The sequence below is a fragment of the Chelonia mydas genome, chromosome 10 (assembly GCF_015237465.2).
Source record: "Chelonia mydas isolate rCheMyd1 chromosome 10, rCheMyd1.pri.v2, whole genome shotgun sequence".
NCBI classification, from domain to species: domain Eukaryota; kingdom Metazoa; phylum Chordata; order Testudines; family Cheloniidae; genus Chelonia; species Chelonia mydas.
Window position 1 is genome coordinate 19,781,229 of NC_051250.2, and position 23,951 is coordinate 19,805,179.

The following is a 23,951-nucleotide window of genomic DNA, read 5'->3' on the forward strand; positions in this document are numbered from 1 at the left end:
GAATCACTATAAAAATGACTCGAAATAAAAGGTAGATGTTACTTCACTGTCAATTCTAGAAAATAAAACTTCAGGGAGAGGCCATTTCTGTGACTTCCACTTAATAACATCTTTAAAAGAAGCTATGGTAGTTACATAAAATAATTTGACACTTCTCGAGTCTACTTTTCTATATCTAAAGATGACAATTGACTCAGGTTAATCTTTTGTGATGAATTTGTATGTTCATTTTTTTCTTTCAGGTAAAGAGTGTGGAGCTCAGTCCTCATACGGATTATCAGTTGAAGGCTATAGTTCAAATGGAAAATCTACAAGAAGCAATCAGTGCTGTCAACAACCTTCACAGATACAAAATTGGCAGCAAAAGGATCCAGGTCTCCCTAGCTACAGGAGCTGCTAATAAATCTCTGTCTCAGCTTAGGTAAAAAGCAGCCTAGATAATTGTTAGATTATGTCTACTGGCTAAGGATTGTTCCTGTAGCTGTCAAACTAAAAATACGAAGTGAAAGAAAAGTGGAAACAATATAAGCAAAACATAGCTTGTGCCAGCTGATTACAGTTCATTAGCAGATGTAACATTTAGATAAGATGAAAAAAGTCTGTCTTATTGTATTATGTGGGTCAACACTACCTAAATTTAAGCAGTCTAGAAACTCCAAATGAAGTCTGAAGGTACCAGATCTTCATGTAGAGGCATCCTTCTCCTGGGATCTCATCCTTCTCCTGGGATCACTTCCTTAGCTGCACCTTTATCACCCAAGTCACAGAGAAAAGTTAATTATGTTCACTTCTTAAAGTAAATGGTATTCAGAAACTTTCGGATATGCTTATTCAGTTAGTGTAGGCAATTGACGTTAAATCTCACAAATCCTTTTCAGTCATTTAACTTTTTTGACTATCAGTAAACCTAGGTTTTATACTTGTATACAACTCAGATTTACTGCAAAGAATGATGACAGGTTTCAGAGTCGCAGCTGTGTTAGTCTGTATTCGCAAAAGAAAAGGAGTACTTGTGGCACCTTAGAGACTAACATTTATTTGAGCAAAAGCTTTCGTGAAGTGAGCTGTAGCAAAATAAATTTGTTAGTCTCTAAGGTGCCACAAGTACTCCTTTTTCTTTAGCAAAGAATAAAGATGCCAAAAACTCTTTTTTTCAAGGAAAAGTTGTATGAGGAGAGTCTTCTCTTCCACCGCATTTAATTGTGTGACTGAGTTCACATGTCTAAGAAACAAACACCTGAATATGGTTTTGTTGTGGGTTTTTTGTGTCTTTGCTCTTTAAGATACAGCCCTTCATTTTATTTATGGAAGATTATAGACCTAGAAGGTTGAGAGGATTCTAATAGAAGAGGAAGTATACTTCTTCAGTCTTGCATCATATACTTTTTATGCTGAAAGAAATCATTGGAAGGGAAAATATTTATTTTGTCACACACACAAAGCTTTGGTTTAAGGAAAAATGGTGCTCATTATTCCTTGAAATTTTTGGGGAGAGGGTTGATTTTTCTAGCAAACTAGTTTTTGTTATCACATATAGTTGACCATTTTATTAATTCTCATTATTCCATTGTCCTATCCTTAGTTTCTTCCTGGCCAAGCCATCTCTTAATATGGTCAAGATTTAATCCAAATTGATACCTTTTAATGATGTAGACTTAGTATTACTTTGCATAAATATCTGCTGCTTACCTTACATGCAAGATTTTCGATAACTCCTTTAGAAAAGTCTCCTAGATGATGGAACTAGAGGGCAGGAGTCTAATACTTGTAGTTATATCCTTCTCTGAAGTGCGTTTGACCTCCATAGCGTTGCCTGGATATAACAGAATTTGTACCACAATATCCTTATGCCTAATATCCAAACGTATTATTCACAGATGTAATTTAAGTGCATCCTAATTCCTGCCTCTAAGTTGTGTTCCATCATTTTCAGCTGTCAAGAATGCCAGTGGGTTCTGCTCGTTTAAATACTTTTTCTTGATTTGAGATCATAGTAGACTGAAGAGTTCTAGTGTTCAATATTCATTTTTACATGTGAGGGGTTTAAACTAAAGGCGTCCTCTCACTTATGCCATTTTAATACGATTGACTTAATTAGAATTAAGTGATTTAGCAATGAAAGAATTCCTTATGTCTATAAGTGAAGAAACTGAATATTTGAATGCTACTAGAGGTTACATAAATAATTTAAATATCAATAAATATCTTAAACTTTTCTAACACTTCAAAATTATATTTGCAGCTCAGAAACAATGTCCATTCTTCAGGATGCTCCTGCTTGTTGTCTGCCTATATTCAAGTTCACAGAAATATATGAAAAAAAGTAGGTTCTAAATTGCACTTGTTTTAAATTACTCTTTTCAGAAATTCATAATTCCTGTCTTGTACAGTAAATAACTTTTTGTTCCTCTATCAGCCTCTGTGTACACAGTCTATTGCACAAATATTTTTAACTGGGCTCCCATAACTAGTTTTTTAAAATCTCTTTAGTTTGGCTTCTTCCAAGATGGAAACTTGTGATTTTAAATTAGCCTATTGGTTAATTTTGAGTAGCTTATAATCTACTTGTGAATTATTTCTTACACTGTGGTTCATTATTGCATTCTGTAATTGAACATTTGTTCTAGTTTTGTATGTTGAATGTTTATTTTTATGAATAAAGTACACTTAAATCTTTTCATTTTAGATTTGGACACAAGTTAATAGCATCAGACCTGTATAAATTAACGGATACTGTGGCAATCCGTGACCAAGGAAATGGACGTTTGGTGTGTCTCTTACCCAGCAGCCAGGCCCGGCAGAGTCCTTTAGGATCGTCACAGTCTCACGATGGCTCATCAGCAAATTGCAGTCCTATAATATTTGAAGAACTGGAATATCATGAGCCCATTTGTAAGCAGCATTGTCTGAATAAAGACTTTAGGTAGGCTGCGTATGAAAGTTTTGGGGGGGGAGGGGGTTAACAGAAAAAAGATGGTTTATCAAATTGATTTGTCCTTATACTAAAGTTGTACCTTTTTTTAAAAAAAAAATGTGAACCATCTTTTGAGATGTATATCTTATAGCAGTTTTAATCACTGTTACATATTAAAAGTTGAAGTGTCTGATCCTAAGGCCTGATCAACAAAAGAGCAGAGATGGTACAACATCCATCTTCAAATCAAAGTTAGTATCATGGTTTAGTTGTATCATCTGTTTGAGGATGTGATGTTTATGCATTGCAGCCTAATTACTGAGGATAAAATATGCTTGTTATGTTGAGACTGAAATGCACACCTTAATCCCATTGTTGGTTAGAGGGGAATTTTTTTTTTTTATAGCGGTTAAGAAGAATTGCTTAATTTTTCACTGTGACTATATAATTGTGAAGTCTTTAATAATTCCACTTACTTTACTCTCCAAATATCTTTAGTCAGTTGGCAGCCCATTGTGACCTGAAAACTTCACTGTTATCTCAAAGTTAAACTTTGAGCAAATTTCAGTGCCAAATTGTGCAATTTATAGGATTAGTTGTCAACAATCAAAGTTGGTAACAGAGCACTCGCTGGTAGTGTGCAGATAGCTGACTGGTTACATGGTGTTGGCTCTCCTAGTTGTATCCAGCTGCTAAGTCACAGTACAACAGCTTCAGTAAAAGTACATGAAATGTCTTCCTAATGACTCCTGGGTGAATTCTGTGCCAAAAAATGTTTAAAAGCTACATACAGTATTTTGAAATTGGCAAAATTCTGCATATTTTATTTGTCAAAATAACAATATATAATCACATCAGTTTCATTTATTTTGGTAATGTATTTCAAAATACCTGTCAACAAGTATGTCTAACAATACAGACAACAAAAAATGGAAATTTTTTTTGACAAATAGATTCCTGACTAGGCAAATTAATACATAACTGAGTAATAATTCATTTAAACTACAATACAGAAATGTATTTCCTGCACCCCTCAGAAGCAGTGCTTGGGGAGTCAGGGGTAATAGAAGAGCTGAGAGAGAGGGAAGTAATTGCTGGGAAGAAGCCTGGGAGCGAACCTGGAGGGTTGTTGGGTGTGGGTGGGAGAAGTATGGAACAGGGTGGGTTTTTTTTTGTTTGTTTGGGTTTTTGGGGGGGGCGGGGGAATTGTTAGGGAGTTTGGGAGCCTCTCCAATGCAGACCCTGGCTAACCCCTTGCCTCTCCCATTCAGTCAGGCACATCTACCCAGTCTCCATTTGTCCCTGCACCCTCACTCCCATTGAGCCCCGCCCTAATCTGTCTCTCCCCACCCGCTAGCCCTTCTGAACCCCAGTCTGTGAGACTCCCCAGCAATCCCATGTTCCCTGCTGTGTCTGTTCTCTCACTCCCCCCCCAATCCTGTGCCTCTTCACCTGGCCCCCGGGGCAAGGGGCTGAGAGGAATGCAGCCTCTCCTCCCCCCCATCAGCTGCTCACTATGCAGGTGAGCCAGCTGCCCTCCGTTCTGGTATCACAGCAGCCTCTGGTGGGTGAAAGGCATAACTGCAGCACCTCACCAGCAGAATGTATTTTCTGCATAGTTTAAAAAAAAAATCTGCAGTGGACATGAATTCTGCACATACGCAGTGGAGCAAAATCCCCCCAGGAGTATCTAATGTTACTTCTTCATTTAAGCAATTGCTGTAGTTGACCTATAAATATTATGTGAATGGGAAGGGAGGTAGTCCATGAGACTAACATAGTTTATACTGTAAAAAGTATGAAAACCCCCATGCTCTAGCTTTTTCTCAACCTTCTCTCCAACTAGCACCAGTTTTGTACCTATATACGCTTTTCTTCAATTTGAGCATGATGTAAATATAGTAAAGTACTTCTCTCGTCATTACAGTGAACATGAATTTGATCCAGACTCCTACAAAATTCCATTTGTGATTTTGTCTTTGAAGACATTTGCACCACAAGTGCATAGTCTGCTGCAGACCCATGAGGGCACTGTGCCTTTACTGAGGTAAACAAGCTTAACTGTGTTTCTTTCAATGTACGAATAGATATGGTAAGGATTTTATCTCCTCTTTTTTTAATTAAACTTTTATGAACATGCTGAAGTGCTGTTTCTCTCAGGTAACTGAGTTTTGGATACTTCAGCTTCGTTTATCAAAAATTCTGGGAGCAGTTGAACAAAGACTACTTTATTGTGGATTAAAAGAATGTTTCCAATAAGGTGTTTTGGTTTTGGGTTTTTTTGTTTATTTTTTTAAAGGCATACAAAATCTAATCTGTGTCTTGGTTATGAAATATTCACAGAAAAATTTTGTTAATAGGATGTCTAAAAAGTTCTTTGTGCAAGAAGTGTATCCTTTATATTATTTGTGTTTGTGGATGGGGTTATTGGTTATGGTATGTTGTTCATACTATTTTAGTAATTATAATTTTTTTGTTCTTACCAATTGTTTTTTTAAAGCTTTCCTGATTGTTATATGTCAGAGTTCAGTGATCTAGAAATGGTGCAGGAAGGCCAGGGAGGTGTTCCCTTGGAGCATCTCATCACCTGTGTTCCTGGAGTTAATATTGCCACTGCCCAAAACAGCATTAAAGTTGTTAAGTGGATACACAACAAACCACCCCCGCCAACTACAGGTAGATATCACTTTTTATCTGGCTTTTTGTCTGCAACTGGGTAGCCAGTAGTAAAGGGCAGACTCTGTTTCACTGTGATTTTTAATAGTGGTTAAATTATTTAGCACTAATATCCTTTTTATTCAGTCTCCATAACTTTTTTTAAAAAAATTCTGTTTTTTAAAGTATGTCTGAAAGAAAAGTTCTGTTGAATAAAAAGGTGCTCATATTAGTTGCATACAGTAAATTGATCCCTTATCAAAGGTTTTAACAGAAAATTTGAGTATTTAAGTTGAGTTTTCAGTGTATATTAGTGTATATTATTTCAGTGTATATTAACATTTACACTACACTAACATTTACACTACAATATTTAGATATTCCCTCATTTGTGGAGGAATAGTATTAATAAACTCTTAGTAACATGTCGTCTGTCTGAAATGAACACCTCATTCTAAAAAAAGTTTTCTCCTTCTAGATCCTTGGCTTTTACGTTCGAAGAGCCCCATAGGTAACCCACAGCTTATTCAGTTCAGTAGAGAAGTGATAGATCTGCTTAAAAGCCAACCATCTTGTATCATACCTGTCAGTAAATTCATCCCAACATATCATCATCACTTTGCAAAGCAGTGTCGTGTGTCTGACTATGGGTATTCCAAGTTAATGGAGTTACTGGAAGCAGTGCCGCATGTATTACAAGTGAGTTCAATGTCACGTTCTTTCTTTTGTTTACACATATAGTCACAGCTTGAATCAGCTGAGTTCATGAGTGTATTTGTTCAACAACCTTGTGAATTTCTACAAAGGAGATGGCTGTACCTAGGATTCAATTGTTTACCAGTTCATTTATTTTTGAGATTATATCCATGACAGCTATTATTGTGTGTTCAGATCTTATAAATATATGTAAAGTTCTCTTAGATCTAACTGTCACAGATTCCAAGGCCACAAGGGACCATTATGATCATCTAGTCTGACCTCTTGTATAACAGAAGCCATAGAACTTCCCCAAAATAATTCCTAGAATCTATTTTTAGAAAAATAACCAACCTTGATTTAAAATTTGCCTCTGATGGAGAACTTTGGTAAATTGTTCCAAAGGTTAATTACCCTCACGTTTAAAAACTTAGCCTTATTTCCAGTCTGAATGCATATAGTAAGTAATTCCAACTTCTAGCCATTGCATCATGTTATATCTTTGTCAGCTAGATTGAAGAGCATATTATCAAATATTTGTTATTCATGTAGGTACTTGTAAACTGTGATCAAGTCACTGCTAAACCTTCTTTTTACTAAGCTAAATATATAGTGGTAGACTCAAGGAGCTCAAACTTGAGGCTATTTAGTTAATCTTGAAGTGTCCTTTTTGTCTTCATGCTTGTGGTGTTCTCTTCAGCTGCCTTGGTTAGCTGGCTATTTGGATAATACTCTGACCTGCATTTAGACAGAGCAGAGCGTCAGTATTACTAGTTGGGACTGTCTGAAACTGAGTAGTCCTGATTTTTATGAAGTAATACTGCCTTTGAGTGATCACGGAATCCTATGCAGTCTTTTGGAAACGTGTAGCTTTTTAGTGCAGTGTGTTTGTTAACGTTAGCTGGTCTTAGAGGAAGTATAGTGTTGTGGATTTTACAACAACCTCCGCTAAATCATCCGTACAGCGGGTATGACAGTTCTCTTGGAGGAAGTGTTCGTTGTGCTTTCCTAATGATCCATGATTTGTTATGGAAGAAGTATATGGAAAGAGAGCCTTTCATAGTCATGCACTTGATATTTTTTACCACAGTCTGTTCTTCTTTTTACCGAAATAGCTCATAACATTATTTACTGTGGGGGGTGGCAGGGGGTCACAAGTGATCAGTGCTGAGAAATCACTGCTTGGCTTTTATGCTGATAAGAGATTTATTGTTGTTTATGTTCTAGATTCTTGGTATGGGCTCTAAACGCTTGTTAACCCTAACATACAGGGCTCAAGTAAAACGTTTCACTCAAGACTTATTGAAACTTCTCAAATCCCAGGCCAGTAAACAAGTTATTGTGAGGGAATTCTTACAGGCTTATCACTGGTAAGTTGTTTTTGTCTTTGCCAAATATCAAGACATCTGCTGTCCACATTTGCACCTGCTTTTCTTTAAAAGTGTAGTGTAAGAGGGGTTGGCACTCAGAATTCTAATACAGAGACATGATACTACATTGTTGCCTTTTCACTGTGATGTTAGATTATCAGAAAGTGGAATTTATCAGATTTTAGAAACGATTGAAAATAGTCCATTATTACTATAGGAACTTTCTGGAATGCAGTGCAGCATTACTTTAGCACTTAATTTTTCAATTGTCTTAAAATTCTGCTACTTCAAATTGGGGTACTGTATCTTGTTAACTTATTCCTTAAGGCATGCGCTTAAATCATTACATTTATTCACCAGTGCGTGGCATACTTGTAATGCAAACTAGCTTAAGAAAGTATGTCCTATTTTGTGGGGGGGTTCTTTTTGTGGAAAAGGAGAATGTCTTCTTTCAACCGAGGGGTTGGGGGTGGGAGAGAGGGAGGAGGAGGAAAAAAAAGAGGAGGGGGGAGAGGGGAATTGCCCTGAGCATTTTTCAAACCAGTCTAATTTAGTAGCTCTAGCAAGGGTATCTGATTGATTGGGGGAGTAATAATGGGCAAAAATCCAAGAAGGAATTAGTGCTGTCTTCACATTGCCAGTAACATTCTATCTCTCTGATATTCTTAGATTAGCAGAATCTTTTTTAAATCAATCTCAGCACATTACTTTCCCTAGTGTGAAGTCAGGAGATAGCAGCTGGCACATGCCTTCCGGAGACTGTAGCACATGAAGTTTTATATATGGTAATTGCTGCCTTCTTGCAGTACAAGAAAATATGCCATGTTTGCTTGTTTTAGTTTGTCTTGTGGAAGGTTTGTTTGTTTTTTAACTCCAAAGCTACTGTATAAAATTCTGAATTAGTGAAGTAACGTTCTTTAAATTCTCATTTTTATCATGTAAGTCAGTCTGAGGCACCCAGTAGTTGGTATACATAACTTCACTCTTTATTCCACATACATCTGAAGCACCAGTGTGTATGACTCTTAGTTTTGAAGTCAATAGGAATATTTGATTTTCTGTACTTGATTTACAAATGTCTCCTGGGTTTATGGGTTCTTAAGTGCGTATGTCACTGGCAGTGTGAAAATGCCTTTAGTTTCATTGAGATGTGGGTTTTGTCTTGATAACTAATATATTTATATTTTTTTGTTTGTGCAAACTGCTAACTTTCACATTTAATTGTCCTGTGTAAAATACATCAGCGCTCTGAAATTGCTTTACAATTTTCTTCTTAAACTGTTCAGGTGCTTCTCTAAAGATTGGGATGTTACTGAATATGGAGTGTGTGAGTTGGCAGATATAATATCAGAAATTCCAGATACAACAATCTGTTTGTGTCAGCAAGACAATGAAATGATAATTTGTATCCCCAAAAGAGGTATGGCCATATCATCATTTTGATCTGTAAAAATTCTAGTTTATTAATTTATAAAAATCACGTTCTGCTTTCACTATTGCCAGTATATTTTGTGTTCTCACATAACTTCAAATTAGCTAATTGGATAAAGCAAATCCAAATGTAGAATTAAGATGTCCCTCTCCTCTCCTTTGACGATTTTCTTCTGTACTTGTTGCCAAATTATGCCATTATATTATCGTAATCCCATGACTAAGAGGTAGTTATGTATAATCCTAGCCATTTAAAAAGCAAAATTTCTGTAATGGAATAAATTGAATGTTATGTTAGTGTTCTATTTTGTATTCATTTTGCAAAGTAATATTGGGTGTAGTTTAAACTTTGTGCAGGATGGCTAGAGGGGAAGAAATTGTTGGAGTATGAGACAAGAAAACTTGCTTAGTAAATACTGTACAGTGATTGCTACATGACTGATTATTTTACAAAGTAAATATGTAAGCATGGCAGAGACTTTCTGCTGTATTGGGAAGTTCTTCCAACAAAAAAAATAATAGTTTTTGTGGCTGATACAAAGATAAAAATATGCTAATGTTGATGCCCTGTATTTTCTTTATATTCCCTTTCTTGCCTTGTAAACTAACTATTCTGTGGCTGTTCACTTCCTTTTAATGTCTTTCACTTTTAGAACGTACCCAGGAAGAAATTGAAAGAACAAAGCAATTCTCTAAGGAGGTAGTTGACTTGCTGCGTCATCAACCTCATTTCCGAATGCCCTTTAATAAATTTATTCCTTCTTACCACCACCACTTCGGCCGTCAGTGCAAACTTGCTTATTATGGATTTACCAAACTACTTGAACTTTTTGAAGCCATACCAGATGTCTTGCAAGTAAGTTCTAGAAATTCTAAGGTATATTTAAGCATTTTTCAGCTCTCACCTGAGTAGACTGTATTCTTACTATCATCAAGAGCTATTTCCAGGTAGTTAACTTCAGTAGGAGTTGTGAATTGTGTATCCGCCTGCACTTCTAACCTTTCATGATTATACTTGGTTAGTTATATTTACTATTTTTCATAGACCATAGAATTTTTTTGTTTGTTTAAAGGACACTATCAGGTTAAAGACTTAAAAAAACCACCTTTGTTAATAACCTTGAATTATTGAAACTGAATTTTAAAAATCTAGTTTACAACAAACTTTATTTATTTCTCTATTTGACTTAGTTTAGACAATAAAAGCAGACTAAATTCAATAGCTTAAGTGCGACTTACGTGATTTTTGCTCTTGAGGAATATTTGTTAACTCTGCTTGCTTTCATGTAGATGTCTTGTGTAAAGTAGCTGAATCGTTATGTAAAATAGTTATATAAATGTCCTTTACTGAATGCTAGTTGCAAACTGGGTTTTCCAGTCAGCTTAGGTAAGTAACTTCATTAACAAAGTGTAACTTCATTTTTTTCCCCCTCCCCTTAGGTATTGGAATGTGGAGAGGAAAAAATTCTGACGCTGACAGAGGTGGAACGGGTCAAAGCTCTAGCAGCCCAGTTAGTTAAACTGCTGCGATCTCAGAAAGACAACTGCCTTATGATGACTGATTTACTTACAGAATATAGTAAAACATTTGGTTACACATTGCGCCTTCATGACTACGATGTCAGCTCAGTTCTAGCTTTAATGCAAAAACTTTGCCACGTTGTGAAGGTAAACTGTTTTTAGTGTGGACTTAATTTAAAAAAACAAACAAACTTAGATTTCGTGTGTTTGTAGAACCAAAGACATTAAATTCCTTGTCTAAACTGTTTTAAAATATCAAGATTGCACGTTTAATTTATATTTTTACCTCATTTCATTGCAATGGGAATCATTGGGTTTTTTCCTCCCTTTGAAATTCCATTGTGTTTTGCCCAGAGAATTGGTGCCTTGACTTTTTCTGACTGAAAGAAAATAAATATACCTGTAAACTGCTTTGTCCTATGGGGCACCAGAAACTATAAAACTGTTGCAGCAGAATTATTTCTAAGGTCAAAATATTTCCATGTAGAAAGCTTTTTTTCTTTTACAGTTTAGATTATCTACTGGAAAATGTATGTTAGGCCTTTTTGGATACAAACAATACCCATTTTATAGAACCCAGACTCATTTATTTTTCTTCTGTTTTTTAACATCAAAATTCTTCAGGCTGCTGACACAGAATCTGGTAAACAGATTCAGCTGATAAATAGAAAGTCTCTACGTACTCTGACTGCACAACTGCTGGTATTGATGATGTCTTGGGATGAAACCGCCTTTCTTTCTGTTGACGAGCTTAAAAGGCATTATGAAACTATCCACAGTGCTCCCCTTAATCCATGTGAATATGGATTTATGACCTTATCTGAACTCCTGAAGAGTCTGCCTTACTTGGTTGAGGTATGGAAGCTACTAGGAAAGCTGATTTGGTTTTTAGAACCATATTTAAAACTTATTCACTTTATTTGGCTTTAGTTGTGATACAGTATGTGGTACTTCCTTGTACTTTCAAAGGATATTACTGTGACTAACAGAAGCATAAGTTTGTATGGTGACATTTCTTTGCTTTTGTGCAGGTTTTTACCAGTGATGTGGCAGAAGAGTATGTGAAACTCACAAATCTGTATTTGTTTGCAAAGAATGTGAGATCCTTGCTTCACACCTACCACTACCAGCAGATCTTCCTTCATGAGTTCCCAACAGCATATTGCAAATATACAGGAGAAGTGTTGCAGCCCAAAATATATGGATATAATAGTCTAGAAGAGCTCCTGGGAGCAATTCCACAGGTCTGAAGAACGTTGTTATTGCATCATAATCTTAAATTAATTTAAGATTCCTGAATATCTTCAATAACAGTTTCTTAGAGCATTTAATTTAAATACATCATGCAACTGAAATTCTGCTTCATACTCTGTGTGATCTGCTGCTGTAGTTACAAGGAAATTCATACTAGACATGTTACATATTTTAACAATCTCAATTTTGCTGAACTGGACTTGTCAACAGAGAGTCATATTCACTAGGTGTATTCATTGTTGAATCGAATGCACATGTAAATAAAAATGCAGCAAAAAACTCCATACAACCCCCACTCCTTTATGGAGCAAAAATGTTGCTAGCATCCACCAAGTGAGAATTGACTGTTCCTATAGTTGCTAAAGAGAAACAATGTAGTGCAGTTGCTGAGTTGCATATTTATTGTGCTAGGTTTACCTCCTAATATCCCAGTAGCCACGTAACTTTGAACCCTTACTACTAATCTAAAAGCTATGGGAATGCCACATATTTGAATTCTAGTGTGGCATCTCAGATGTCAGCCTATTATCTTTGGTTATAAGCTTTTCAAGTAAACTAATCTTTTTGGAGAGCAATTAACAATAACCGCTCTCCAATCTGTTCTGAAAATATGGGGCTGAAAAATGCATGAGCATCAGACATCCGGTTATGCTGTTTAGCTTCTCTTTTTACTTATCAAGACAAGACTTTTAATTGAGCAATCTAATGTGAATAGTCTGGTGGGTTAGCTTGCATTCCTTTAGAAATGTTGTCATAGTGTGTGAGAAGTGGGGAGTAGTATGGATTGGGTGTTGAGGTTAGTGTGTGCGCTCTGGTTAGATTGTATTTTTGTCTTATAAATAGGTGGTCTGGATCAAAGGACATGGGCATAAGAGAATTGTAGTACTAAAGAATGATATGAAAAGTAAGTAAGCCAATTGAACTTCATAAACCAACTATCACACTGAAGTTTACAAGTATCTTTTTAGAGGTGATCAGAGACCAATGAACTTGCTTTTTTTTTTTGAAGCTCGTTTTAGCTCACCCAGTTTTTCCCCTGCTGATCATGTGGATGATCATGGAAATCAACTTGCTGACAATAATGGACACATTATGGAGATTCTAGGATCCACTGCGTCAATGGAATTAAAACTAGGAACACCTAGTGATGGTAATGCAAACTTAATGTGTATAATGAAGTGGTTCAGTCTGCGGAGAAATACACTGAAAGCAAAGCAGCATGGGGAAAGAGCTGTGTGACTTAGTTATTTGAAGTAATCTTCTATGATGTATGGAGTTTAAAGCTATCAGACTTCTTTCACGAAGGTCTTAGACGTACATTCCTCTTTGTGAGGAGGAGCCTGTTTCTGTGTGCTCCTCCTCACAAAGGTTTGATCTTCCAAGTTGCTGAAAATCTTTTTCAGATGAGTTCCCTTAATTCCCTTCATCTCAATGGAAGTTGAAGACAAGCTAAAGTGAGATTAAATGTAAATGACAGTGGCCCACTGGGGAATTCCACGAGCACAGGATTGTCTGTACCTTGACGTGCAGCTGTAGTACTGCCTTTTTTGCATATGATTTGCAGCCTTAGCTCTCCCTTGCTGCTGCTACATCTGCTAATAGCAGTATTAGTTTTGTTGGTGTAGTCTTTTTCCAGCTGCAGGTAGCCAGGAGCCTGTGCCTTGTTGCACAGACCTTGCCATGGTTACCAATTCCTTTGTCACCTCTATGCTAGATTACTGTAATAGAATGGCCCTTGAGACAGTGTGTTCCTTCCAACATCAACTAAAGCGTCTAAGACTATTCCTGTGAGGAGTAGGATAATATGCCCTGAACTCACTACCGATTCAGGGTATGTCTACACTACAGACAATGCTGGCATAGCTACATTGCCATAGCTATGCTGGTATATAACCCTGTAGTGTAGACACAGCCTACACTGATGGAAGGGGTTTATCAACTGATGGAAGGGGTTCATCTACCTCCCCGAGCTACAGTGGAACCATTCTTCTGACAACATAGCTCTGCCTACAATGGGGGTTAGGTCAGCATCGCTGTGTTGGTCAGGGGTGTGGATTTTTCACACCTATGATAGATTGACATAGCTACATCCAACTTTTACATGTAGACCAGGCCTCATTCAATATGCAATTAAATATGTTCTTTAAGATCTTATCTGGTTAGGGATCAGTTCCTTAAGAGAACATGTCCTCCTGCAATGGTTGATAGGAGCTTGGTATTTCTACATGGAAATAGTGTCTGAGTGTGGCAGCTGACTTTCTTGCTTAAAGTTCTCTTCCTCTGGAACTTACTCCCTTGCCTTTCTCTCAGGGTCCAAGCTTGGCAAACGTCAGGTCATGTTACAAGGGGGTGGGGTGTGTGTCAGACTTGGGTCGAACAAATTTCAGTGTGGGTTTAGTCTGTAAATCCCCTTAGAGCATTTTGGCTGCAGACTTGGCATTTACCAACTATTAATATATTTACTATGGCATTTAGATATTTAAAATTGGTGATATTTTGAAAGATCATTTAATTTTTGCAGTTTCTAATCAAACTGAACAAGAACTCCTTTGCCTCACAAATACATCACCTGTTGACCTCTTGTGTGAACCAGTTCCTTCCTGCCTACCATCCCCACAACTGAGACCTGATCCAGTCATTCTTGAGTCTGCAGACCTCATTCAGTTTGAGGAACGCACTCCACCTCTCTCTGGTAAGAGTTAATAGCCATAGGCACGTATCTGGAAGCCAGGTAGACGTTTACAGTGGCATGTAGAGTACAGACACTGCATGCACAGCTAGAATACGTATAAATAGCAGTGTAGGTGGTGAGAGACAGGTTAGGCAAGTAGAGTACCCTGTGTGCCTGAATCCCCAGGTTATATATTCTACATGGCTCTCTCCCACATCTACACTGCTGCTTTTAGCAGTGTGGTGTCCCATTGCCTCCCTGCTGGAGCCTTTCACTGTTACACATAGCTACACACATCGTGCCTGTACTCTACACCACACCCGAACTGTAGGCCTCGCCTACATGGTACTGATCAGACTTCACTGATAACTTTTTTAAAATTTGAAAACATCAAACAAATGGCTGATCATGACCCACTGACTTTTTGTGGATTTGCTTCCAATAAATTGCACTTTATATGGAGGTGTTCCATCTGAAGCTCTCAGTGCTTTACAAACAATATTCGACAGTGCTCTTGTGAGGGTAAATGCAGTATTTACAGGAATCACTTCCTCCTCCATTAAAATGTAGTCATCAGTACAGTGGCACATGGCAGTAGTTTAGCAACCTGCAGCAGCCCTTTAACAGTAATTTTACAGTACTTCACATGAAGTATTTGAGACGCTTATTGTGGTTTGTGAATTAGACCCATTTTGCAGATAGATAAACCGAGACAAATATTTAGTATTAAAACCAAACGTCAAATTAACAGCGGAGATGAGAACTGAACCAGAGTGCTGTGGTTCTTAAATCTGCTAGTCACACTTCCGCACAGAGAGAACTCTTATCAAATGATTTTCCTGCATAGCCATAAAAGAATCTGGTTTTGAAAGTAAAATATTTGTATATAATTTAGCTGTTACATTTATTTTAGAGATGATGATTCTAACAGAAGAAGAAAAAAACAGAATTGTTACCACAGTAGCAAAAGGAAACTTGAGCTGTGGCCCTGTGGTATCTAGTGTCACAGAGAATTCTTCAGTGCCTCCCTATCAATCTTCTGAAACTCAACTAAGCAAGGAAGCAATGGACAGCCCAGCCAAAAAGCAACACAAAAACAAAGTGAAATTGGCAGCAAACTTTTCACTTGCACCTGTAACCAAGCTTTAAATTTTCTTCTGGTGTGAAAGACAAATACTGTTGGACTCTGCACAAAAATATAGCTATTTGGTAGCCCTTATGTATTTTAATGAGACGGCCTAGAAGTCACTTAATTTGTATTTAGATGTATTCTGTGAAATTTTTGTTCTTTTTACACTGAACACAGCTGTCAGCAGGGAAAACTATTTTTATTATTTTGAAAAAACTTCCAGTATTCATTAAATTATTCTTAACAAGTCGTCCCCCCCCCCTCCCCCTCAGATAAACCAATGGTGTTCAGTTACAGCAAAATTTAAACTCAGCTAAAGTGGAATGGATTTTATTTTCTTTAAGCCTCATCAGTGGTGTAATCCTACATGTAGCATAATATATTCTATAGGCTGTTGCTTACTGATTTGTTTCAGACAGTATTAATAAAATGCATGATCTGTCTTTAAAAGCCTGTTGAGGAATTTTAACCGTTACTGGATTGGAATGACAAAGTGTGGTGGGTTTTTGATTGTACTAAGGGAAAGCTTGTGTTAAGTGCAACTTCTGGTGATTTGTAATTGCATTGTAATTCCTTTCATGTAAGATGTCTGTAGAAGATTATGTGGATTTATTGCAAAATTTGTTTTAAACGTTTTGTGAAACTTTCAGTTCCGTTGAGGAGCTTTCTAGGAAGTTGAGGATGTTTTAAGCTTCCCTTTTATGTTTAGTTCCAGTTTGACATGGATTGGGTTAAGGAAAAAAGATTGTCTTGGTGTCATGAGTTTAAAGTAAAATGAAGACACTCTATTGTGTCTGGAAATGAGGTTACCAGGAAGATTCCAATATTTCTAAAATATGCATTTAATGCATAAATTATGGATCATAGAGCAGGTGATGTAAAGTGCTATAAGATGGAAGGTATTGATGCTATTTCCACTTGTAAGGAAAGTTCTAGCTGTATGTGGAAATGCCAAGGTTATTCTGCTTAACCTTGTTTTCTATTTTTTTAAGCATGTTTGGTAAATGGGAAGCTTACTCTTCGTCACATTGTCTTTTAACTGTGTCTGTTTTTATTCTAATATTTACTTCTAGTGTTGGAAACTATTTTCAGTTTTTTGTGGTATTTTGTGTTGGCTTTTGGAAAGGCCAGCCTTTGGAAGGAAGGTAAACCAGTGGGAATGACCTTATTTCTAGTTGGCTGAAATGTCCTGTGAGTGAGGCCTTATACCCATTTTGGGTAAACTTGGTATTTACAATGGGTTGTATTTGCCAGGCAGACTAAATTTCCTGTAAAACTGAAAGAATGTATACCTAAGGTTTTCCACTGGTTGAATGGTTTCTTTTTTAGATGGATTATATTTTGTAATGTACAAGAGTGATGGAAAGTGGGCTCAGATTTCATAGCCAGCAATTGAAAATGCCACGAAATAATGGCTATAGACAGAATTTTACAAGTCAGATTTTGTTAAAAAATCTTTTAAATATAGCCAGGTATTACCAATACTAAACTCTATAGCCATTATGAATACAGGGAAACACTTGGAAGTTTTTCTGAGCATTATGGCACAGTGTTTGAGTCCTTATTAAACCTCTACAGACATAGTGTTATAGAAAGCAAAAACAGAATGTAAATTTTTTTAGAATGCTTTTAATAATTTCATGAGTTAAATGTAATAACATCTGCTATAACCTTACATAGATTTTGTAAGGTTAACAGTGATCGTTTAGATCTTTGTTTCAGTAGTGTGTGCAAAAAAATAGTAAAAGTATATTTTCATGAGATGCAATTACAAGTCATCCAAAGTGCTAAGTAAACCAAATGATTGATGCTATAGAGGAAAAATTGAGGTACAACTCTGTACTATGTTTATGCGAATGTGGTGGTTATACCATTTATGGAGGTCAGCATATATATATATATATATGTTTTTGTTTTTTTTTTTTATTCATGTGTAATTCTGATTAAATTGCTGTTTGAAAGTAATAGAAGAAATTTTGGGGAAGTTGTGTTCATAGAGTAACAAAATAGCCAATTGAATTACAATATATTTTTTTATCCAAAGGGTTAATTGAATGATGTGACTTACTGATTCAAAACGATTAGGACCTTGAAATTCTTTAATTTACAAATTAATTGTACTAATTTAGATTCATGTCTGTTTAAAAAAAAAAAAGTGTCACCCTCAACTTACATGCACTATATCTTCTCGAGGTGGGAGGAGGAAGAAAAATGTTTTTCATAGCTGTCTATTTTGTTAGACACTTTCTTTTGTGACTCAAGTGCTGTTTTGTGTGTTGGGACCAAACGGTTGTGTCAATAAAATTTTCAAGCAAGCATATAACTCTTGCCTTATTTACCTAAGAACAGACAAATATCTTAGAATTCTTGCTTATTACTTTTTCCCCCACTCACACCAAGTTCAGTCATCCCGGCAAAGTAAAGCAGTAAAACATTTGTTTTGTAAAAATCCAGATTAAAACCAACAACAAACCTTCCCATGGAATTCTTTAAAATTCCAATTATATCCAATTTAGATATAAATATATTCCCTCTGCAGTTTTTGAAGAGCTGGATGAACATACCAGAAGTCCTGAAATTTTACTAGTCTGGATTTTTAAAAACATATGCTTCTTTTAATGAAACCTCCTCAAGTGTTTATATGCTATTGGCACAAAGGCTGCTTCATATGCATAATAGGTCCTGAATGAATAAGCACTACTTTCAATGATAAAGTGAGCAATTTTAGTTGCAGCTATTTAATTCAAGATTAATAGAGAACTTGTTTACCTGGGTACTGTATACAAGATGAATGCCATAAATTATTGCTCTTAAATGGGGGAGAAATGAAGGGGGATAGAAGCAAGAGGATTCTCTAAAAGTGGTGTTATAGTTTAATGAAAACTGCAACCTCTGTTCCATAATTACAATCACATCCCCTCTTTTTTTAGGGTTGCCAACCCTCCCAGTTTTGCCAGGAGTCTCCTGGAATCAGGCTCTATCTCCTGGAGGCTACTGAAGCCAAACTGGGAGATTTTAGGCTGCTAAAAGTCTGGCGGCGCAGCGGGGCTAAGGCAGGCTCCCTACCTGCCCAGGTTCCACGCAGCTCCCAGAAGTGGCTGGCACATCCCTGCTGCCCGGGAGTGGGGGAGGCAGGGGGCTCTGCACGCTGCCCCTGTCCGGAGCACCAACTCCGCAGCTCCCATTGGCCAGAAACTGCAGTCAGTGGGAGCAGCGGAAGCAGTGCCTGCAGGCAGGGGCATTGTGCGGAGCCCCCTTCCCTCCTCCTTCAGGGGCCAGACATGCCGGCCGCTTCCGGGAGCAGTGCGGGGCCAGGGTAGACAGGGAGCCTGCCTTAGCCCCGCGGCGCCACTGATCGGGAGCCGACCGAGGTAAGCGCCGCCCAGCCAGAGCCCGCACCACTCACACCCTCCCACACCACAACCCTCTGAGCCCCTTCCAGAGCCCTCACTGCCTTCTGTACCCTGCCTCCCAGCCCTGAGCCCCTTCCCACATCCAAACTCCCTCCCAGAACCCACCACACGATCCATTGTCTACAGCCAAGCTCTAAGATACAACTGCATTTGCTCCAACCCCTCAGATAGACAAATATCTACAGGATCTCTATCAAGCATTCTTACAACTACAATACCCACCTGCTGAAGTGAAGAAACAGATTGACAGAGCCAGAAGAGTACCCAGAAGTTACCTACTACAGGACAGGCCCAACAAAGACAATAACAGAACGCCACTAGGCAACACCTTCAGCCCCCAACTAAAACCTCTCCAGGATCATCAAGGATCTACAACCTATCCTGAAGGATGATCTCCCCCCACTCTCACAGATCTTGGGAGACAGGCCAGTCCTTGCTTACAGATAGCCCCCCAACCTGAAGCAAATACTCACCAGCAACCACACAACAAAAACACTAACCCAGGAACCTATCCTTGCAACAAAGCCCATTGCCAACTCTGCCCACATATCTATTCAGGGGACACCATCATAGGACCTAATCACATCAGTCACACTATCAGAGCCTCGTTCACCTGCACATCTACCAATGCGATATGTGCCAGCAATGCCCCTCTGCCACGTACATTGGCCAAACCGGACAGTCTCTCCGTAAAAGAATAAATGGACACAAATCAGAGGTCAAGAATGATAACATTCAAAAACCAGTCGGAGAACACTTCAATCTCCCTGGTCACTCGATTACAGACCTAAAAGTGGCAATACTACAACAAAAAAACTTCAAAAACAGACTCCAACGAGATACTGCTGAATTGGAATTAATTTGCAAACTGGATACCATTAAATTAGGCTTGAATAAAGACTGGGAGAGGAGGGTCATTACACAAAGTAAAACTATTTCACCATGCTTATTTTTCCCCCTACTGTTACTCACACCTTGTCAACCATTGGAAATGGGCCATCCTGATTATCACTACAAAGGGTTTTTTTCTCCTGCTGATAATAGTCACCTTAACTGATCACTCTTGTTATAGTGGGTATGGCAACACCCATTTTTTCATGTTCTCTCTGTGTGTGTTTATATATAATCTTCCTACTGTATTTTCCACTGCATGCATCCGATGAAGTGGGTTTTAGCCCACGAAAGCTTATGTTCAAATAAATTTGTAAGGTGCCACAAGTACTCCTCCTTTTTACAGCTTAACATGTAACTTAACTTCAGCAGACAAGTGTTTGATTTTTTGGTTTTACATTATCTTCCCTTGTTTCATTTTCCCCTTGTCACCTCTTATTTCTTGCTAAATAAGTCTTTTCATAGAATCTCTATTTGTATAAATCAGTAGGCTATAAATTTAATAATTAAGAAGCGAGCCATTGGAAGTGTTTGAGAAATATAAATTGCTAGGTTTGCCTGCTTTACAGCTTACAAGAGTGTAAGATGTAATATGGAGTAGTCTTTGGTTTCATTTAACTTTTTGTTCTGGTTTGACTACTATTTGTGGGGAAGGGTAAAAATGCAAAGAGGTATTGGGGAAGAATTTGGGAGTGAAAACTGGTTTCTAAATGAAGAATACCAAAGCACAGCGGGATGAAAAATCACAAATTTATACTTGAAAGTAAGTATCTGGTGCTCAATATACAATACACAGCTGATCATGAAATTCCTCCCTCTGGAGGGGTTTAATGCTTCATTGCTTCTGTAGGCTGAGTGCATTGTGCACACCAAGGGCTCATTGCATTCCTCCATTTCCTCCCCTCACAAGATCCCGGTCTCACTCTCCCATGTCACTTTATTCAAGGGACCCCCCCCCCCCCCAACTCCCTCCCATCCCTCATGCAAGGGTCTCTGTATTCCCTCTCCCAATCTTCATTTTCCCACCTGGGTACTTGCTTTTCCTTCCCTATCTCCCTTCCCCCAAACTATCCTTGCTTTCTTCATCACCCCACAGCCCCTCTACTCCTTGCTTCCCCTCATCACTAAGTCCATGTGCTCCCTGGGTTCCTGCTCCCCTTAGCATTAGCACCCTGCCTTTCCCCCAGGGCCATGCTTCTACCACCACTATTGCTACCAGGTTCTCTCCAGCTCCCTACTTTTTCTATCTCCACTGTCCCCTCAGCATGCTACTTTCTCCACCACTACTTTCCCATCCCTCTAGTTTCTGCTTTTCCTCATCTCCTCCCTCTCCACCCCCTACTCTTTTTGCCTTCTTCCCCTAAGTCACTGGTTCCTCCCTGTAAGTCCTTCTTTCTGCTAGACTCCAGGTCACAGAAATTTCCCCTGTGACAAGTTAAGCTGCTGCCTCTCATGTAAGCAGCAGGGCAGAGAGATTCCTCTTCTGGAAGCATCAGAAAGTCAGGGAGCCATAATATTCCTCTGATTTGGGTGCTTCTGGTGTTCAGAGTTGCACAAAAAATAATAGGGTTGTGTCCACTGATGCCTAGAACATTCCTTGACATTTTGGAATTGATTGGATATGGTGTTCAAAAGTTATTACATTATAGATAAGCAGAGAAATACCATCAAGTTGAGGGTTAGACCTCACTTTGCCTGGCCAAATATTGCCCTCACCACTAACCAAAACATAATTTTGGATACTCCATGGCAACACATAAAAAAGATTTGGATGCATTTTTAATTATATGTGGTGGTGTCACTGCCACTTTATTGATAATCAGTCTGTAGGTGATAATCCTGTACACTGGATGCTCATGGTCTGGTCAAATGATTTCTTATCTCCTGAAGTTAGACTCAGAGCTACATTCATAAGACAAATTTTAACCTAAATCATGGAATATGTAGTGGAATTTGTAATATACTTTGCACAGTCCTGTGTGGGTTTTGTGTGTGTGTTTTTTTTTGTGTGCTTGCCAGCAACTCTTCCCTTAGATTATAAAGGTCCTTCCTGAGAGGAGGTGTGGGGGAGATTTTTTTTTTTTCTTAAAGGCAAACTAGGTGCTTAACTCCCCTTTATGCTCTTGAAAAACTCTCCTTACAACCAGAGTTCAGGCTTCACCCCCTTATTCATGTGACTTTATTCAAAATTGGACTCAGATTGACTTGATAATGTCATTTGCACATATCAAAAAGTTTCCAACATACCACGGGGTCACTATTTTATGAATACATAGCACAGTGCACTTGACTTGTTGCCTAAAACACGGACAAATTTGCACACAGTCATTCCTGAGCTTAATATTTTCTCATAGTAATCTTTTAATTATTCCTAGACAAATACTGGAGCATCGTTTAATGCTCTGTGAGCCCTGTGTCCTGAAGCCCTAGATTAGGGGTGGCCAACCTGTGGCTCCACAGCCGAATGCGGCTCTTCAGAGGTTAATATGTGGCTCCTTACCTAGGCACTGTTTCTGGGGCTGGAGTTATAGATGCTAACTTTCCAATGTGCTGGGAGTTGCTCACTGCTCAACCCCATGCTCTGTCCCAAGCCTTGCCCCCACTCCACCCCTTCTCCCAAGACTCTGCCCCTTCCCCTGAGCCTGCCATGCCCTCTTTCCTCCGCCCCGCCCCCCAGCTTCCTGCACACGTGAAACAGCTGATTGCAGTGGGTGGGGGCAGGCGGGACTAGGTGCTGATTGTTGGGGGCTGTCGGCAGGCAGGAGGTGCTGGGGGCTGGAGAGCGGATGGGGGGCTGCTGACGTATTATTGTGGCTCTTTGGCAATGTACATTGGTAAATTCTGGCTCCTTCTCAGGCTCAGGTTGGCCACTCCTGTCCTAGACAGTAGAGAGGTCACTATTGACACCTGTTGGTGAATAGGGAGAAGAGCTGCCTAGAGCTGCTTGAGAACTCCATGTGGACCGAGGCTCCAGAGGGGAGGGCGCATCTGTTGGTTGGCATGGGGAAATGACTGCATGGGGTAGGCCTTATGGGACAGTTGGGAGAATTTTGATTAACGGACAGTTAAGTGTTTGAGTTTGAGGGGCAATAAATGCTATTGTCAACTGTGGAAATGACAGGACAAGAGAACTACACCAAAGGTCCCTGGTGTGAGGGGTCTCCCTGGCCACCACTGCAGGCAGGTATAGTTGGGTAAGATCCTGGACAGGGTTACCAGGAGAGAGCGGGAAATAGGAAAAGGGGCTCCTGCCTTGTGCTGGGAGAGTGCCTTTTTGGTGGCAAGGACTTTTTTACTAATCCTTTCTACCTCTGATCCCTTGCTAAAGGCTTGGCACAGAGGTAGCTTCAAGACAGTGGATAGCTTGGAGGTAGCAGACTGAGCTGAGGTGGATCTGAGGCGATGGGCTGAGCTGAAACAGATTTGAGGCAACGGGCTGGGCTGAGCTGAGGTGAATTTGAGGCAAGCGGCTGGGCTGAGCTGAGGCGGCACTCAGACCAGTGACAACACTGAGGTGACTTGGACTGAATCTGCGGAGAGCAGCAGCCTACCTGAGGGACTCCGCTGCAGGCCTCCCTACCCAGCAATCAAAGCTGACATCGCTTCAGTCGGGTTAGGTGGTGGAGCCTCTGGAGCATCCCAGTCAGCTGCCAAATCCTTGGACCTGCCAGAATCCTTGGACTTCTGTAGCCCTGGACAGCGAACTGTGAGTGGGGAGCTGGGGAGGAGGGAAGTGTCCAGAATGCATTAGCCTCCCACCACTGCAAGAGGGGGATTGAGGTTGGGACTGTTGTTAGGACACCCTGGGCAGCGGAGTCTTATCTAATAGACACTGTTAATTGTCAGCTTTCCCAAGTTTATTCTGTTGTCCCCACACACGCCCCTGCCCCCAATACATTCTCTTCGTTTTAAACCCCTGGACGCAGTGCTTGTGAATGGGGGAGTATTGCCCATAAAGGGTGCCTAGGCTAGGGTGGTGTGTATATATAGTTTCCCAGGTTTCAGG

General features: G+C 39.1%; 1 protein-coding gene across 4 annotated transcripts in view; it reads left to right on the forward strand.

Moving 5' to 3' along the window:
- MARF1 (meiosis regulator and mRNA stability factor 1) overlaps positions 1 to 17,961 on the forward strand; it is a 35,423-nt gene extending 17,462 nt beyond the window's left edge. For all 4 annotated transcript variants that reach the window (XM_037910323.2, XM_043523459.1, XM_007058143.4 and 1 more), the window contains 16 exons: positions 243 to 421; positions 2,243 to 2,323; positions 2,687 to 2,923; positions 4,842 to 4,961; positions 5,415 to 5,590; positions 6,048 to 6,268; positions 7,493 to 7,635; positions 8,922 to 9,055; positions 9,720 to 9,922; positions 10,507 to 10,734; positions 11,212 to 11,442; positions 11,619 to 11,831; positions 12,685 to 12,745; positions 12,851 to 12,991; positions 14,363 to 14,533; positions 15,426 to 17,961. In XM_037910323.2, coding sequence (XP_037766251.1) covers positions 243 to 421; positions 2,243 to 2,323; positions 2,687 to 2,923; positions 4,842 to 4,961; positions 5,415 to 5,590; positions 6,048 to 6,268; positions 7,493 to 7,635; positions 8,922 to 9,055; positions 9,720 to 9,922; positions 10,507 to 10,734; positions 11,212 to 11,442; positions 11,619 to 11,831; positions 12,685 to 12,745; positions 12,851 to 12,991; positions 14,363 to 14,533; positions 15,426 to 15,661 — 2,775 coding nt within the window. In that variant the 3' untranslated portion in view covers positions 15,662 to 17,961. The remainder of the gene's footprint in view (positions 1 to 242; positions 422 to 2,242; positions 2,324 to 2,686; positions 2,924 to 4,841; positions 4,962 to 5,414; positions 5,591 to 6,047; positions 6,269 to 7,492; positions 7,636 to 8,921; positions 9,056 to 9,719; positions 9,923 to 10,506; positions 10,735 to 11,211; positions 11,443 to 11,618; positions 11,832 to 12,684; positions 12,746 to 12,850; positions 12,992 to 14,362; positions 14,534 to 15,425) is intronic.
- The last annotated feature ends 5,990 nt before the right edge of the window (positions 17,962 to 23,951 follow it).